The 12,048-nt window shown below is 44.0% G+C and overlaps 1 protein-coding gene across 1 annotated transcript in view; it reads left to right on the top strand.

The window, feature by feature from the left end:
• Window positions 1-11,545, top strand: part of IL12RB2 (interleukin 12 receptor subunit beta 2) — a 74,442-nt gene extending 62,897 nt beyond the window's left edge. The window contains exons 13-15 of the mRNA XM_027536948.1: window positions 2,835-2,925; window positions 5,393-5,492; window positions 10,513-11,545. Coding sequence (XP_027392749.1) covers window positions 2,835-2,925; window positions 5,393-5,492; window positions 10,513-11,052 — 731 coding nt within the window. The 3' untranslated portion in view covers window positions 11,053-11,545. The remainder of the gene's footprint in view (window positions 1-2,834; window positions 2,926-5,392; window positions 5,493-10,512) is intronic.
• The last annotated feature ends 503 nt before the right edge of the window (window positions 11,546-12,048 follow it).

Raw genomic sequence — 12,048 nt, 5'->3', positions numbered from 1 at the left:
CTTACTCCTTGGAAGAAAAGTTATGACCAACCTAGACAGCATATTAAAAAGCAGAGACATTATTTTGCCAACAAATGTCTCTCTAGTCAAGGCTGTGGTTTTTCCAATAGTCATGTATGGATGTGAGAGTTGGACTATAAAGAAAGCTGAATGACAAAGAATTGATTCGTTTAAACTGTGGTGTTGGAGAAGACTCTTGAGAGTCCCTTGGACTGCAAGGAGATCCAATCAGCCCATCCTAAAGGAAATCAGTCCTGAATATTCATTGGAAGGACTGATGCTGAGCTGAAACTCCAATACCTTGGCCACCTGATGTGAAGAACTGACTCATCTGAAAAGACCTTGATGAAAGCTTGAGGGCAGGAGAAGGGGATGACAGAGGATGAGATGGTTGGATGGAATCACCGATTCAATGGACATGAGTTTGAATAAATTCTGGGAGTTGGTGATGGACAGGGAGGCCTGGCGTGCTGCAGTCCACAGGGTCACAAAGAGCTGGACACAACTGAGCAACTGAACTGAATTGAACTAAACTACTCCAGTCCAACCTTATCTTAACTAATAGCCTTTGCAATGACCCTATTTCCAAATAAGGTCACTTTTTGAGGAATTGGAAGTTAAAACTTCCACATATGAATTTCAGGGTGGGAGGACACTATCCAACCCATGTGACACATACTTTCACTCATTTGATCCTGACTGCAGCTGTGTCACATGCCTATAGCAGGCACACTGCCAGGCACTCCATAGGAAATGAATGCAGGAATGAGGGCCTAGGGCATCTTTTCATAGGTATAAGGTACAGAGCGATGACCCAGGGTCATAGAGGTGGCAAGTGCCAGAACTACAAATCAGACTCAGATTTGAGTTTAAGTTAAATTTGAATATGTGACGAAGTGGCCCAGCTAACATGGGTTTCTCTCCTAGCAGCTAAGTTACACTGTTCTCTCTGGCAGTGCCTTTTACATCTGCTCCAAGCATAAAACAAGCTATTCTTGTTTGTGACAAGGACTACCAAGTTAATCATTCAGGACCCTATGCTAGATACTTCTCCACTGGGAAAACTGACAACTCATCTCCCAGCACTCCCATGAAAGGCAACTTGTGAGCAGTTAATTGGATTAAGGACTCAGCATCTTTCTGCTTCTGGTACTCCAGACTTGTCCCATCTGCCCAGAAAGCAAAGCAGATGCTAAAGAAATGCCAGGCTGTGCCAGTTGTGTGGGGTGGTAACAAGGCTGCCAGCATTAATTCCCCTGTTCAGCCCTGGGAACAACCCTTCTCACGGGAGTAGCAGGTCTCTGGCCGCCAGTGCCCCCTGCACACCCTCCCCACCCCTAACCTGTTCTTCACTCTCTCAGAAGAAGAATCTTTCTACAAGATTCCTGTTGCTGACATTCTACCTCCTGTGGCAACCCATCTATGTTTCCCAAGGGCTTTCAAGCTAGAATTCAAACTGCTTTGTTACCAGTCGCTGCATGACCTGGTCCCGTTCACCTGTCGAGCTCCATCCTCTGCCACGAACTCATCATTTGTACTAGAAAGCAAAACCAGACTATCTGTGGTTGCTGAAGCACTCTCTGCTTCCTCCTTCCATGCCTAGTCTGCTAGTCTGTCTGCACTTCCCTAGCTTGTCCGCATAGCTGACTTCTAGGCATCCAGCTCTAAACTTTTGACATCCTGCCCTTGGGGAAACCTTCCTGAGCTGCTCATGAAACCGTTTCCCATTTTGTTTTATGCAACAGGGCCTCATATATGCTGTTTTTACATGTATCCCATGGCATCATGGTTTACTGTTTACATGTTTATACATCTGTCATCTGGACTATCTTCATGACTTCTTGCAAAGCCCATGGCCTATTCATCTGTGTATTCCAGCATTTAACCTGTCCTGTTACTTGGTTTATACTGAATAAATGTTGCATGAATTAATAGAAAATCCCAATACATAGTGAAATATTGTTTAGAGGAAGGAATCAGAACAATTTCAAAGACCCAAGTTAGAAGGCTTATTCAGTGGCTTGGTAAAATTAATAGCTACCATTTCTTGAGGCCTTCTATGTTCAGATAAATGGCTCTGTGCTTTAAATACATCATCTCTAATGTTCACAACCTGTAAGGTAGATTTTATCATTCACCATTTATAGATCAATTATCTGAGGTCCACACATCAGCCAGTGGCAGAGCCAGGACCAGACTCCAGGGCTTCCAGGTCACAGCCAGTGCTTTGTATACCACACTCCCTTTCCCTCTGCCCCTAGTAGAGGAAGGAGCCCTTGTAGGATTGGAGCTCCTCTGTTAGAACCATAGAATTGGCCCCTTTGTACCCTTTCTCCCTAACTGAATGGGCAAAAGTGAGTCAGCCTTGTTCCTGAGTCCAGCTACGCAGGAGCTGTAAAGCCCAGGGAGTTCACACAACTGTCAGTATTTATTTATTTACTCATTTACTTAGCTATGCTGGGTCCTAATGACAGCATGCAAGATCTTTAGTTGTGGCATGTGAACTCTTAGTTGCAGCATGTGGGATCTAGTACCCTGAAGAGTGATCGAACCTGGGCCCCCTGCATTGGAAGCACGGAGTCTCCGAGCCACTGGACCACTGGGGAGATCCCACAGTCAGTATTTAGAAATGTTCACTGAGGACATTTCTAAACTCATTCTAAACTCAGTCACAGGGTTTGCTCACTTTTTGCTGCTGCTGCTAAGTCACTTCAGTCATGTCCAACTCTGTGCGACCCCATAGACGGCAGCCCAACAGGCTCCCCCATCCCTGGGACTCTCCAGGCAAGAACACTGGAGTGGGTTGCCATTGCCTTCTCCACTTTTTGCTGCAGGCAAAGCCAATTGGAGCACATTTGTGGCACCAAGTATCTGCATGGCTGTCATCATGGTGGGCGTTCTCTCAATGCGTTGCTTCCGACAAAAGTAAGTTCATTACACCTGCCAACTTTGGTAAAAGTTGTTTGTTTGTTTTTTTCATATAATAGCTGGTGCTGCTATGGGTCAAAAAAAATGGTTTTCTCATACATTGCTGGTAGCAGACTAAGTATATTCAGCTTTTTAGAGTGACAGTATATGTTTAACTTTTTAAATATTAAACCTTTCCCCTAACAATTCTAACTAGAAATTTATTCTGAGTATATCATAGGTATATACAGATATTTAGTGGCAAACAGGTTCACTGAAGTATTATTCATAAAAGGAGAACAATTGGAAGCAAACTAAATGCCTGACAACATGGAATTGGATAAATAAATCACAATATATTTTATGCCGTATAGCATACTATGCATTCATTAAAGATGTAGAAGAAAAGTATGAATCATATGAATATTTGCTATATGGCATTTTAAAAAGCAGGTTGTAAAACAAAATGTACTTTCATTTAAAAAAAAAATAGTGCATGTACACATGCACACAGACATGTGAGATGTATTAGTGAGCATTAGATTTGGTTGTATATAACTTAAAAAGCCAAAATAGTATGACAGATGAGCTAAGCTTCTCACTCAGGTAAAGGAAGTAAACTCAGGTAACGACTGGTGTAGGAGCTCCCTGGTCATCAGGGACCCAGGCTCCTTTCTCTGCTGCACTGTCCCGACCTTGGCTTCTCTCCTCATGGCCCTCATGAGGCCCTCATGAAGTTCACCTCAGGGCCCAGTGGCTGCAGGGACTGTGGCCGTCGGACCTGCATTCTACAGCTCCAGGGGGAAGGAAGTGCCCATACCTACCTCTTCAGGAGTCTTCATGCGAAGAAGTCACACGTGACACTTTTTGTTACATCTCATTGGCCAGAAGTTGATCAGGCAAGAGATGCTTAAAACTGTGACCTTTTAGCTGGGCTCCTTGTTGTCCCAGTAAATCAGGGTCCCCTTCCAAGAAAGAGGGGAAAACGTGTACTGGATGGCAGTTAATATACTCCTCCCCAAGGATATACACTAAAACATTAATGGTGGTTATAACGGGGATAGAATCATAGGTGATCTTAGTTCTGTTTAACTATAGTTTCTAAAATTTCTTTAAACATGTACCACTTGGTATGGAGAATTTTTTAAATGAATTAGTTATTCAATAGTTTTCTTCAGATGTTGTGTAAAGTAGGAGAAGAGGTCAAAGTAAAACTACAGTAGAAAAGTCATTTTCTACTGGCCATTGAACTTGTTTGAAAGGCTTTCCATTTATTAAAGCCCTCTCATATGTGATACATATTTCAAAGCAGAGCTCTTTTTAGGTAGACTTTGAAAAAGTTGAACTCAAAGAGTCAACTAGAATCCCATGCATCCTCCTGAGGGAAATAGTATCAGTTAGGGTGGAGGCATCTGCTGTTAAAACATAAATAAATAAAAGAACCTCCAAATATAGTGGCTTTAATAAAATAGCTTATTTTTCTCCCATATAATTCTAAGGTGTGTCATCTGGTCATCAGCTCTGCTCCACACAGCCACTTAGGGATCCAGTTGTCTTCCATTTTATTAGCCCACAATCCTTTGGGTACTTTCCTCATCTGCATGATCTATACTAGGTCACAGGAACCTTTGCTCACATTTCTTTGGGGGGAAAAAAACCTACTCACATGGCCTCATCTCATTTCAAAGGGCTAAATACATCGCAGCAGCTCACTTTTCTTATTAAACAAAGTTTATTAAAGCCACATCTTTAAAACTGCTTCATATTGCTCTTGAATTTAAAAAAAAAAGGCAAAATATTTAAGTCATGTGCATGCAAGAAACACTTTTTGGATTTTTTTTCTTCCACATCATAAACTCATCTTAAAGTATCTTCAAAAACCCAGAGATGTGGAAAGAAATAAAAGACCTTCTGATCACCAAATACAACTACTGTTGGATATTTCCATATGGTATTTTTTTCTTGGCTTTTTTTTTTTTTAAGCTTGGTTATGTCCAAGCTGTTTATGCCACTTGTATCCTGTTTTACTCTTTATTTACTTTTAGCAAAACAGTTTATTTCCCATTACAAGCTCTTTATAAACATTCTAATTTACTAAATAGTAATCTCCCCAAGGGTATTAACCATGTCCTCTTATTTGCTGTTTTATCCACGCAGCATGTGGCACTGTGCTGGTCATGCATTAGGGATTCAGTCAGTGTCTGTTGAATGAGTACTTGGCTGCTCAGTGATAGCTAAACATCATACTGAGGGAAAGTTCCATAGTTTATTTAGCAAACCCTAAGTGGTTGTGGCACCAGCTTTATCATCTGTCCAGACTTCATAGAAAACTAGTCCAGCCTTAGGTGAGGCAACATTTTTCTCCTGCAGTATTTACATTTTATTCATTTGCATAATCTTGCACTGAAATCACCTCACTAAGAACCTGTGTTCCCATGCCACTGTGTGCACACTTAACCAGATGCCATGTTGTCTTTACCTGCAGGGTATTTGTTCTCCTTTTGGCCCTCAGACCTCAGTGGTGTAGCAAAGAAATTCCAGATCCAGCAAACAGCACTTGGGCCAAGAAATATCCTATTGTGGAGGTAAGGTGTAAAGCCGTGGTGGCCAGTTGATGGGGTTCTAAGTCTCCCATTGTAGCTACAGGGAAACCTAGGTGCTTAGATCCTGTGAATAAGCTGCTTATCATACCAGGTTACCAGCTGAGTCATCACCCCCACGCATAGTAATTTTCTGAAGCTTATGTGTGCATGCTCATTCAGTCGTGTCCAACTTTCTGCAACTCCATGGACTGCAGCCTGCCAGGCTCCTCTGTCCATGAGATTTTCTAGGCAGGAATGTTGGAAATTTCCTACTCCGGGGAATCTTTCCAACCCAGGGATCGAACCACATCTCCTGCATTGTCAGGAGGATTCTTTTATCACTGAGCCACCTGGAAAGCCCCTGAAGCTTATGACCAAGACTAAAAACCCAAAGCTTTCCATTCCTATCTGTGCATTATGTTCCCCTCCTCACCTCAGCTTACTTCAAAAAAAGATTTAAAAAGCAAGTGTATTTGGTGAGCGTTGGCTCATCCAAATTCAAGAGCACTGAAGCTTTTACGGCGATGCTCCCAGTCCTTTGTGAGCTCAGAACAGATAGAGCCCAGACTATTTTGGTCTTGGCAGGAAGCCAGTAAGTCATTCCATTGTGCAAGGAAAAGGTTTTAAGGCAGGAGAGGTTGCTCAGCTAGCACAGGAGACTGCTGGGAGTAGAGGACATGCAGGGACCTGCTGCCACACAGTCCCAGGAGGGAAAGCAGCTCACAGCGGGTGAGAGGTCTCTGGCCAAGGACCTTGAAGTTGAAGGCATCTGAATGCGGAGCCAGAATATGCACTGAAGGGGAATAAAGGGGAACGGGTGGGTGGGGGGCGGGTATGTTCTTTCCATCACCTGGGGCCTTAGCAGCCCCACACTCTCACGTCTTAGAGCCCGGTTCCTCTAAGACTCTTCCTCTTCAGTCACCCATGCATTCTCTCATCCACACCCTTTCTCAGACCAAAAGACAGTGGTACCAGCTGCTCCTCAGGGAAAGAGCTGGTCCCAGTTGTGTCTGCCTCAGTAGGAATTTAAGTCACCACAGTTTAATGCCTTTGAAATAAGGCCACCTCTGCCACGTACTATGTCAGTGATCCTTGAGGAGCTTGTCCGATGACATGAGCCCTAGTTTCATCCTCCATAAAATAGGAGTTGACAATATCTCTCATATATATTGTTGTGAAGACTAGATCAGATGCCATATAAAGCACATGGATCATATAAGGCAAAGATCATTCATTTTCTTCCCAGGAAGATTTATTCTTGAAGCCTTCTTTCTCTGTTGAGGAGTTTTGTCCCTGTTAAGTTACAGTAGCAAGAACAGTATAATAATAACAATATATGTATGTATGCATGTATATGATGTATATTTGAGTATTTATGATATATAATTATATAGTATATTATGATATGTAACAATATTACACAACAATATGTTTACATATAAAATATAATGTACATTCTCTATGCCAGGCACTGTAAAAAAATTTTCATGTATTAACATCTAACCTGTACAACAGCTTTATGAGATTATAATGTTATCGTCCCCATTTCTCAAATAAGGAAGCTGAGGCACAGAGGACTCAGTAACTTGTCCAGTAAAAAAATTTTCATGTATTAACATCTAACCTGTACAACAGCTTTATGAGGTTATAATGTTATCATCCCCATTTCTCAAATAAGGAAGCTGAGGCACAGAGGACTCAGTAACTTGTCCAGTGTTAGTCGACTAGTAGGTGGATCCTGGGTTCACATATAAGTAGGATGTGCTGTCTGCCATTATACTTTTAAATGTTCTAAAAGATCTTCAGCACAGGGTGAGGGAGGTGTTGCCAGCAGTCAGAGCTTCTGAGCTGAAAAGACTAACTCAAGAGGTGTTCCCACACTGGACCCTCACTTGGAGGCAATATTGTAATGACCTATGGGAATGTACTCAATAAGGATGCCATTGCTAGTATTAGAGGGGATTCAGGTACCAGGAGTTGAATAAGCTGAGCTCTAAGGTCTCTCTCTTCCAATGCTGAGATGCCATAGTCCCATGTCCTGAAGGCCTGAAATAGCACAGTGGGGAGCAGCTCTGGGTCAGTCACGGACACCTGGCTCCCACGCTGGCGGCTTTGGTGTCATGGTCTCTATTTGCCACTGCCTGGGTGTGAGGGGACACAGAGGCATACAGAGCCACTGAAGAGCCCATAAAAAGCTTAGAAGAGGTGCTGAGATAAACAAAGGGTTAGAGAAAGTAACACAGGGAAACAATAACAGAAATTGCCACACACATGCCCGAAGTTGTACACTATGAGTATTTTCATTGCAGCGTTATAAATAGAAGCCAAGCATTACCTAATGTAACCTGCCGCCAGGGGGCCAGGTTAAACATTTGGGTATATCTGTACAGTAAGAGGTTATGAAACTACTAAAAACAAAACTGAGATCTGCTGCTGCCGCTGCTGCTGCTAAGTCGCTTCAGTCACGTCCGACTCTGTGCGACCCCCGAGACGGCAGCCCACCAGGCTCCCCTGTCCCTGGGATTCTCCAGGCAAGAACACTGGAGTGGGTTGCCATTTCCTTCTCCATGTATCTAAATCTCTTGTATATTTAAAGGTGAAAAAAAGCAGTTTGTATTAATTGTCTAAAGTGGATTCTCATTTGTATAAAAGGAAGGTGATTATACACACACATACATACACACACTCTCTCCAACATGTGCACAGGATATTTCTGGAAGCCTAAATATGAAACTGGTAGTGGTGGTTGTCTTTGGGGAGGCGGTTGAAGGCATGAAGGCCACTTAATTTTTATTACAAATTCTCTTTGAACAGAAAAAAAAATTTACAAGACTATGTCCCTATATTTCTTTTGCAAAAAAAAAAAAAACAAACAAACCAATAAATTGGAAAATTAAAAAAAAAAAAACAAAAAACATGCCATCGGCTTGTGGCAGCCTCAGAACCCCATGTCACCAAACCCTTGCAGGGGCAGACTATTTTTAAAGGCCCAAACTGCTCTCCTGGTGACAGGCTGGGACAGACATCAGAAACCATAGTCTTTCACCTCCAACAAAATGTGCTTTGAGTTATCAGACTTTACATTCCCCTGAAAGTGAAAGTATCAGTTGCTTAGTCATGTCTGACCCTTTGCAACCCCATGGACTGTAGCCTGTCCATGGGGTTCTCCAGGCAAGAATACTAGAATGGATTGCCATGCCCTTCTCCAGGGGATATTCCCCACCCAGGGATTGAACCCAGGTTTCCTGCATTGCAGGCAGATTCTTTACCATCTGAGCCACCAGGGAAGCCTCCTACCATTTCTTAAAATGTGGTCAAAAAGACATGGTCTTAAAACTCAAGAGGAAAAGGCCCAAGCATAAAGGGAATACTGGGATGTTATCCATTTTGAGCTTGTAAAAGCTTAAAATAGTTCCTATGATATACCTGAGTTATTACTGGTCCAAGAGGCCTTGCCCCAGGACTTGTCAGCCAGGGGACCTGCTTTGTAAAAGTTCTGAGGTACAGCCTCTGTTGGTACTGCCAGAACTGTCAAAAGACAGAGCCTTGCCTTATGAATACAAAGTGATCCTCACTCTCTGTGATCCTTCCATAGCGGTGGTTACAGTGTTTTGGCAGCTGCCAGCCATGTTCCAAGCCAGACCAATGTGCCAGGGCTAGTTTGCTTAGCGATAGGAAAAGAGCAGGCTCTGGAAAGAAAAGTACACACCTACCCAATGGCTGCTCAGGGCCCGTTGTAGAAGTCTACCCTGAGACAGCATTGTTACTCACTTTGGGGACACTTGCCATGCTCGAGGCAAGGGAGGGGACATCAGTGACCAGTATAGATCATACCATTCTCACACAGCTTGGCATCTTACAGATAAGTGATTCAAAGGCCAGAGAGGTGTATTGAGTTTTCCCAAGCTGTAGATTCTCAGAGCTGGGATTAGACCTCAGGATTTGCCCTAGACAAAGGCTATTTTTATTATCCTCCTATAAGATCTGGTCCCTGCTTGCAGCTGACAGACATGTTTTGGCGTGGGGGCAAGGGTGGGGTATGCCTTTTTTTTTTTTTTTTTTTAGTAACAGTATAAAGCATCTTGTGCCAAGAACCCAACAGCTGGCTTCTTTGCTGTTGTAGGAATCCAGTGTGGGGAACAGTCACTAGGGGCTTCCTGAAAGTGGGCTTTGGAGCTCTGCTTCAGAAAAATCAAGCAGGCAGCATAAAAGAAAGTTTCAAGTTTGGGGAGAGCCCAATAATGCCTATAAAAAGAAATGTTAATAGAGTGCTTAAACTTGGACTCAGGAATCAGTAGTAAGCTTGGAAAGGAGATGTAACCAACTAGATGTTGAGAAAGAGCAAGAAGAGTAACAGACAAAATTAGCTATAGTGAGGAAAGGATGAAAACTTCTTCCAAATAAGTTATTCCAGAGGAGTCTTAACAGCAGAACTGACAAGGATATTACCCTGCCAAAAACCTTTCAGCAGTTGTATCGAAGCCAGAACTCTTAAGTATCCCTTAAAAGTCTCTTCATCATGTGACCTCCTTCTCTTTCTAAAGCCTTAGTGTGCCTGTCCTAAGAAAGAACTAGCAGCTTCCAGAGTAGACCAATCCTCCTTGCCCCACCAGCTCCTTACCTGGGAAAAACTATACACCTCTCAGGATTCAGCTCTAGTGTCGTCCTTTTAAAGTCTTCCATGCCTCCTCCCCAGACAGATGCAAGCTCAGCCTTTCCTCTGCACCCACTGTGCCTTCTATGCTAGAGGAAAAGCAGCTGGTGCAGTTTGACTCACCAGAAACAGCCTAGCTGACGGCTGAGTGGGATAGTGACTCACTCACTGCTGGGGGCTGAGAGGAGTCCACAGCTCGCCAACAATGTTAACTGCCTCTCTTACCTCCCAAAGTTAAGGGCCCACAGTGTTCTGCCTTGAGCTGACTAGGTAGTGCAGGCTGTGGGGCCTTTTGGAACCCTGAACAAGTTGGTTGTCAAGGCTACTTACTCAACATAGCCATATGAGTCTCTTCTTTCCCTTTCTCAGGAAAAGACACAGCTGGCCTTGGATAGGCTCCTGACAGAGTGGCCCACTCCTGAAGAACCTGAGCCGCTGGTTATCAACGAAGTCCTTTGTCGAGTGACACCAGTCTTCAGACCTCCCCATCACCGCAGCTGGTCAGAAAAGGGACAAGGAGTCCAAGGTCACTATACCTCTGAGGAAGACACAGGGTACAGTGCCTCAAGCCCACCACCTCCAAGGGCTCCCACAGCAGAGACAGGACAAGGGGTGGATCTATACAAGGTTCTAGGAAGCAAGGGCCCTGACTCAAAGCCAGGGAACCCAGCCAGCCCCTTGACCATCCTCCCAGTGGACTACCTTCCTACCCATGATGGCTACTTACCCTCCAACATGGATTATCTCCCTTCACATGAGGCTCCCATAACTGATCCTCTGGAAGAACTGCCTCAACACATCTCTCTTTCCATTTTCCCCTCAAGTTCCCTTCGCCCACTCACCTTCTCCTGTGGTGAGAAGTTGACTCTGGACCAGTTAAAGATGGGGTGTGGCTCCCTCATGCTCTGAGTGGCAAAACTTGAAGTTTGGAAAGCTGATGTACCTCCAACCAGCAAGGCATGTCCTGTCTACCCAGCCACCTGCTCCAGTGGTCATTACCTGTGGGTGCTCCCGTCAGATCTGGGTGCAGCTAGAGGGCAGGTAAGCCAGCTCAGGGTGAATCTCAGGAACTGAGAGTTGGCTGTAATCAAATCCAGATACCTCATCTTGCCTTCTGCAGAGCCTTAAGATTACATCCTTTGCTGTGTGGACCTAGACATTCCAATCTGGGTTCTTGCAACTTTCTTGTCTATGTTGTCCAGAAAGGGGAAAGGCAAGAGTAGAAACCAAAACTCTTACTAGCAATGGCAAACAGTGCAGAGGACCATTCATTCAACAACCATTTATAGTTGACCTTGAATAATATCTGTTTGAACTGTATGGGTCCACCTATATGCATATTTTTAAAAATAATAAATTCTACAGTACTACATGATCCATTGTTGGATGCTGAGCCACAGATCAGATCAGATCAGATCAGTCGCTCAGTCGTGTCCAACTCCTCGCAACCCCATGAATTGCAGCACGCCAGGCCTCCCTGTCCATCACCAACTCCCGGAGTTCACTCAGACTCACGTCCATCGAGTCAGTGATGCCATCCAGACATCTCATCCTCTGCCGTCCCCCTCTCCTCCTGCCCCCAATCCCTCCCAGCATCAGAGTCTTTTCCAATGAGTCAACTCTTCGAATGAGGTGGCCAAAGTACTGGAGTTTCAGCTTCAGCATCATTCCTTCCAAAGAAATCCCAGGGCTGATCTTCAGAATGGACTGGTTGGATCTCCTTGCAGTCCAAGGGACTCTCAAGAGTCTTCTCCAACACCACAGTTCAAAAGCATCAATTCTTCGGCACTCAGCCTTCTTCACAGTCCAACTCTCACATCCATACATGACCACAGGAAAAACCATAGCCTTGACTAGACGGACCTTTGTTGGCAAAGTAATGTCTCTGCTTTTGAATATGCTATC

Source organism: Bos indicus x Bos taurus, chromosome 3 (assembly GCF_003369695.1).
Source record: "Bos indicus x Bos taurus breed Angus x Brahman F1 hybrid chromosome 3, Bos_hybrid_MaternalHap_v2.0, whole genome shotgun sequence".
NCBI lineage: Eukaryota > Metazoa > Chordata > Mammalia > Artiodactyla > Bovidae > Bos > Bos indicus x Bos taurus.
The sequence above is the reverse complement of the archived record's forward strand: the minus strand, read 5'-3'. Positions and strand labels throughout refer to the sequence as shown.